General features: G+C 35.4%; 2 protein-coding genes across 2 annotated transcripts; both read right to left on the bottom strand.

Moving 5' to 3' along the window:
* Positions 1–2,264: 2,264 nt before the first annotated feature.
* Positions 2,265–3,053, bottom strand: LOC125838645 (uncharacterized). The gene is made up of 2 exons (XM_049517689.1): positions 2,859–3,053; positions 2,265–2,600 (listed from the first exon to the last, which is right to left on the bottom strand). The coding sequence occupies exons 1-2, from the start codon at positions 3,051–3,053 to the stop codon at positions 2,265–2,267; spliced, it is 531 nt and encodes a 176-aa protein (XP_049373646.1).
* A 2,143-nt stretch (positions 3,054–5,196) lies between these two features.
* LOC125838838 (uncharacterized) lies at positions 5,197–6,189 on the bottom strand. The gene is made up of 2 exons (XM_049517867.1): positions 5,846–6,189; positions 5,197–5,260 (listed from the first exon to the last, which is right to left on the bottom strand). Exons 1-2 carry the CDS (start codon positions 6,187–6,189, stop codon positions 5,197–5,199), a joined length of 408 nt encoding a protein of 135 aa, XP_049373824.1.
* Between the last annotated feature and the right edge of the window lie 365 nt (positions 6,190–6,554).

The following is a 6,554-nucleotide window of genomic DNA, read 5'->3' as shown; positions in this document are numbered from 1 at the left end:
TCTCTTTCCAGGTGGTAAATCAACTATGCTCCATGTTTTATTACTCTCCTAGGCATCAATCTCTAATTGCATAGCCTTTTATCCAATTAGGATCAGTAGAAACTTCTTTAAATGAACCAGGTTCAGAGACAGTTGAATATGCATTCAATACCTCTCTATATTTAGGTGACAAGTGTTTGTAGTATAATTGATTTGCTAATGAATATGTACAGACAGATGTTTTAGGCTTAGTGACAAAATCATGCAACCATAGAGGACGTTTGCTGGATCTAGTTGATCTTCTAGTTGGTACCTCAGTAAAATGAAGTATCTCAACAGTAGAACTAGGTGTTACAGAACTCACATTTTCATCTACACCATGTAGAGCCTCAGGTGAATCACAGGTCATTTTATATGAATCAGTTTTAGGTGACACAACAGGTTCAGAGAAACTTGGAGTATACTCCACTACTGGAAACATGACATTTGGTGAGGCTTAATTGGAGATACTTGAAGGGAAATAATTCTTCTTGAAATACTACATGTCTATTAACAAACAAAGACGTAGCATGAATATCATATAGAATATAGCCCTTTTGTGTAGAGGAGTATCCCATAAATACTGCAGGAACAATACTTAAAGAGAACTTATCAGGATTCTTAGGACTAGCAGCATAACACAAGCAACCAAAGACCTTCATGTGGGACAAATTTGGAGGGTGCATATACAGTTTCTCAAAGGGTGATTTGTAGCCTAGTAAAACCTTGAATAAAGTCTGTTTAAAATGAACACAGATGTGAGTACACACTCCCCCAGAATCTTAAATGTATATATGCTTGAAACCTTAGAGCTCTGGCCATATCAAGAATGATTATGTGTTTCCTTTCAACAACCCTATCTTGTTGTGGGGTATACACATAAGTAGTCTGATCTAAAATGCTCATTTCACTCAATAGAACCTAAAACTCAGTACTTAGGAACTCACAATCATTATTAGACCTGGAAGTTTTAACACTTGTGGAAAATATATTCTGAACTTTTGTAAGAAAGTGTTTCATTACAACTATTGATTCAACTTTGGAAGTAATAAAAAAAACCCAAGTGTATATGTTGAAATCAATTACAATTGTAACAAAGTACCTCTTTCCATTATGAGTAGGAACCTTATAAGGACCCCACAAATCACAGTGTATCAACTCAAATACAACAATAGATTTATGAACACTTAAAGGAAATGAAAGCTTTGTTTGTTTAGCACAGGGCACACAGTGCAATGAGTAATATGGTCTTTGAAGTTTAGTGATCTGAGAGACTCATGTCTCTTTATTACATCAATTGAAGCATGTATTAGCCTCTTATGTCATACATTAATAGAAATAGACTTAGCAGACACATGAACTATACGAGTAATATTGACTAACTTATTTTATGTGTGACTTGATTCTTCATGAAGTGTGTAAAGTCCATGCTCTTCTTTACCAAATCTCCTTCACCTGACCAGTGGAGAGGTCCTGGAAAACACAGAAGTCAGGAAATAAGCCTACCATACACTGTAATTCTTTTGTGAGCTTTGAAACTGATAGTAAGTTGCACTTGAACTCAGGAATAAAGAGAACATTGGAAATAAACTGATTTGTGAACATACAAGTGTTGCCAATTTGTGACACTGATACATTTTTCCATTTGGTAGATGTACTTTATTATTTGTATGAGTAGGTGTCTTCTTAGCTTTGCCAACAATATCCAAGTTAGATGTAATATGATGCGAAGCTCCAGTATCAATTATCCATTTACTGTTATATTTACTACTACAAGATATGGATGTAAGAGAGCTACATGCATTTGCAACAGTGGCAATGCTTGCAGAGGACTCTCCTACCTTGTCACCTCCAGATTTTGTGAGCAGTTGAAGTATATGTTGGTATTGATCTGAGGTGAAGAATGTACCATTGTTTAACCATGCACCAGCTCCTAATTGACTAGAGAGTGTATTGTTGTTGACCCTGACCTCATGTTCACACTCCTCTAAAGTAGTAGTTTGATAAGCATACATATTTGGCTTCCTCTTAGATTTGAAATTTGCAGGACATTCAACAATTTTATAGCATTGCTCCTTAGAATGACCTTTGCACCCACAATATTAACATATAAGAAATGACATCCTAGCTTTGTAGCCTCCTCCAGAAGTACTAGCACCACTATTATATCCACCACCAGATCCTCTTGAATATGAACCACCTGCTCCACTTGGAAATGAGATTTTAGATGTACATGCTCTACCAATCTAGGTGTTACTTCTATGAGTATACGTTGTTGTTCCTTCTGTCACCCCTGAGCTATTGGAAGCAGAACTAGCAAGATTTCTCTGACTCTCTTGGTCAATAAGAAGAGCATAAGCCTTGTTAAGTGTTGGAATTGTACTCATCATGAGAATCTGACTCCTAGGAGTTGAGTATGACTCATTTAGTCCAATAAGGAACTGCAAGAGTCTTTGATAGTCATAGTGTTCACCAAATTTCTTTGGCTCTGGACAGGGACAACTACGACAAGGCATAAGAGGATCATATTCATCCCAAAGATCTCTTAGCATAGAATGATAGTCAGCAACATATATAGTCCCCTGAATCAGTATGTGAATCTTTCTATGCAATTGAAAAATCCTAGATTCATTTATTGTATCAAACCTTTCTCTCAGATCTATCTAAACTTTGCGTGCATCAGAAGCATACACTACAGAGCTTAGAAGTCCTGGTCGTACAACATTCATAATCCAACTTAACACTACAATGTTACATTTTCCCCACTAATCAAACAACATTGGTTCAAACATGGATTTAGGGAATCGTCCATCTACAAAGCCTAACTTGATTTTCCCCACCAGGCCAATCCTAAAAGGTCTACTCCACAAGGCATAGTTTTCTGAACCAATTAACTGAAGAAAAATCAGAGAAATACCTGGAGTATCAGTGTGTTGAAGAAATAATGGATGATTGTGATCAATTACTGGAAATACAGCTTGACTCGAAGTTCCATCTTCAGTGCTTGTTTTCTCAGTTGTACTTCCATTTGCCATTGATGTTTATCTTTACTTTTGATGCTTCCTTTCAATTTACCTTTGAACAATGGTGAATCTGAGCACCTTTTAGTTTGTTGCTTATCCTTTAGCCCTTCACACTCGAAGGATCTAATACCATGATAACTTCATGAATGGAGGTTGAATATCAATACAAACTACAAAGCATTTGGAAGAGAAAGAAAGAGGAGAGATTTTTATTAATGTCTTAATACAATGAATCTGTACATGTATGCCTTTTTATACTATTCTATCAATGAAAGAGTACAAAATATCTATAACAACTTTGTAACTAACTAATGTCACCTCATCAGTCTTGTAACTAACTTTTAAATAATAAACCTAACACACCATACAACTTGTTAATTCTTACTACACTTGCTAACACTATCTTTTATGTCAGTGTGCTCATAAATAAATTTATTAGGTACGTTTGATTGAAAAACTAGTTAGATGCTTATATGTTTATGGTGATAAGCTAATTGAGATATATAATATTTTATGTTGAAGATATTTTATGGCTAAACACCTTTTGCATCTCCAATTCTTGTTTTATTTTTTATATACTTTTGACGGCGATCTACTGGTAAAATATAATATATATTTTTTCGATCCGTAGAACTTAGATTCTTTGTTATTTATCATTGGGGGGGGGGGGGGGGGTTGGACTGAATTGGATGGGGGAAAAGCCCTAGTTGCACCTTAGGATCATGGGTTTGGTCTTGAATTATTGGGTTTGTTATAATCCGGATAATTAGACATTTGATTATTGATCCTTGCATATATTAATTGTTTGTAGACCTAGAACAAGCGAAAATAATCTGGAAAGGGAAGATTCAAGTGCCTTAGGGGATTCAAGCTTGGATTCAAGGTAGGTGATAGTTGTGATTTCATGTTTGTGTGATGTATATTAGTAATTACTTCATTATTATGCATGTATGTATGCGAATGTTGCATTATTGATCACAATAATCGTAAATGAGTATGAATGAATGACTGCATGCCATGAATAAACACTTGATTGTATGATTATGAGAATGCACCTTGTGATTGTGATTGTGGCATGTTGAATAGAACAAGTGTCACATTTCGACACACTAACTGGCATCATATGTCACGTACCGACATACATATTGGAACGGGTGTCACGATCCGACACACTAACCTGGAACGAGTTTCACGATCCGGCACTAACAGTTTGAGAATGTGGAATTGTACATTGATCCTGAAATGATGATTGATATTGTATATGTTAGGTATATGCCTGTTTTATTATGATGTGATTACTTGCATGTGTTTCACTTATTGGAATAACCGCATGATCCTACCAGTACACTGTGGTTGTGTACTAATATTGTACTTGCTCTTTCTTTGTTGAGTACATGGCATCTTCAGGCGGCTACTGACAGACCTCGATTAGAAGATCAGTGATTGAGGTCGAATTCATAGGTGAGCCATGTCTTCTAGGCTGCCATGAGTTCTCGTTATGTTTAGTCCATTCTATTCAAACTTAGACTAGTACTTTAGATATTCCTATGCTTAGTTTGGGGTTGCACCAATTTTTTTAGAGTTGTCGTTAGTAGATGTTTTGGTACATTGACTTTCAGATTCTAGGCATTATTTCCGCAATTGTTTTGATTAGACTTTCGGAGTTTATGGGAACTCCCTATTTTTCCTTTAGACATTTAAATCTGCTTCCGTATCTTTAAATGCTTTGATTTTCGTTAATTTGGTTAGTTGTGTTGTAGTAACGGTTCTCCCGAAGGATTAGTCTGGGTGTCAATCACGACGGTCTTGGTCGTGACATTGCAACAACATCATACTGACTAATTCCATCCCAAATGGAAATACAAAGACTTATTAGTTATTACAATCAAAAATTTAAAACAAAACAAACTACATAGTATCTTTAAAATTAAAAATACAAAACTTGTTACAATCAGAAATACAAAGCAAAACAAAACAAAATCACAAGTATCTTTGAAAATAAAAATACACACACAGGAGGAAAACAAACAATGAAATACATCCTCCATAACAATAATTAAAAAAATAAGGACGTCGAGTCAAATTAAAGCATGAATTTCATATAAGGTAGCTATAGCCTGCTGTAAATATGAATCCATGCATCTGATATGAGTCATTACTCCCTCACAACCCAGACCTCCTCCTTTTCTTTATAGCCCATCGCAAGAAAGTTAAAGGCCCTGATCATAAACAAAGTAGGAGTATATACAAAATAACGTGAATAAATCAAGTGATCAACATTAATCACATAAAAATGATAGTACCTTTATATATATAAAAAATATACTACGTACAGAAATCATCTAAATTAACCTTTTTTTTATTTTTTATTATTATTTTAACTTTAAAAAACAAAAATCAAAGTGGAGGGAATGGGTGGGTTTCGAAATATTAAGGGTAAATTTTGTACTAAAGTATAATAAGAGGGATGTATTTGGATCAAAAGTATAACTCAAAGGTGTATACATAAACTATTTCTGATAGTATAGGCATGGAGACTCAGATACATTAGTGGCCTAAAGTCATTCTAGATTTGTCAAACTAAAATATATGAGTAATACATTTAGACCAAAAAAATAAGGAGAGATGTGTATATAAACTATTTTTGATAGTACCCGACAGAAGCAGCTCAAATACATCGATGACCTTTTCTTTCAGCTGTAGAGCCGCTGCCCCTTTGGTATTTGACCCTTTACCATTTCAAAACTGAAGTACTATTATGATATATAACAAGAGTTTATACAATTTTTTTCATAAGAAAGTACCTCAAACGAGAGAGTTCCAGTGCTCGTTGTGGATGAATCACACAGATGATGGATCCCTCTCCATCAGTAAAACCATTAATGATGATTTTAGGGAAATGTACGACTGTCTGTGGAGTCAACCGCTGAATAAATTTCCCATTTATATGGACCTCTACGATAGAGGGCCTCCCGAAGGACTTATTGCGGGCAAAGAAGGTATGCGCCGCAATAACCTTTGTACTGAACGGGGCAATTTTGATCACAAGGCCGTATCGTCCTGGCAATGCATGAAGGAGACTCTCCTTCAGATAGATATCACTCTTGCTCCGGTTTTCTACCTGAACGACCACCTCTAGAAAATTCATCTTAATTACTAGGATTTTGTGTCTGGAAAAGTACAACTTGATGTACTAAGCTTTTACTAGTGTGGATTCAGAGAAAAGTGGATTTATTGCACGTAGCCTTATAGAAGTACACTTTTTAAGAAATTTAGGAATTGAAGATCAAGATGTGGGTTGGAGAGCCTATAGTATTAACAACTTAACTCCATGGTGGTGCCGGTAGGATCATGATCCGGTGTTGAAGTCGTTGGAGTCGTGATCCGTCTGAAGTTGTAGGAAAATAAATGTTTTTTTGTTTGTTCATGAGAGGTTGAACGAATTGAGTTTTGGTATAAGATGAACTAACAATACATATAATTAATAAAAATCATTTTTGCCAGACTACAACT

This window comes from Solanum verrucosum, unplaced genomic scaffold (assembly GCF_900185275.1).
Source record: "Solanum verrucosum unplaced genomic scaffold, falcon-dt-bn FXZP01000182.1, whole genome shotgun sequence".
Taxonomy (NCBI): Eukaryota; Viridiplantae; Streptophyta; class Magnoliopsida; order Solanales; family Solanaceae; genus Solanum; species Solanum verrucosum.
Note: the sequence above shows the minus strand (reverse complement) of the source record. Positions and strands in the feature narration are given on the sequence as shown.

Excerpts from the sequence above, each read along its gene's own strand:
- LOC125838838 (XM_049517867.1), bottom strand. The coding sequence starts at position 6,189 with ATGAATTTTCTAGAGGTGGTCGTTCAGGTAGAAAACCGGAGCAAGAGT. Across the intron at positions 5,261-5,845 it reads CTGGAACTCTCTCGTTTGAG|GGCCTTTAACTTTCTTGCGA; the intron begins GTACTTTCTTAT and ends GTTTATGATCAG.
- LOC125838645 (XM_049517689.1), bottom strand. The coding sequence starts at position 3,053 with ATGGCAAATGGAAGTACAACTGAGAAAACAAGCACTGAAGATGGAACT. Across the intron at positions 2,601-2,858 it reads GACCTTTTAGGATTGGCCTG|GGGACTATATATGTTGCTGA; the intron begins GTGGGGAAAATC and ends ATACTGATTCAG.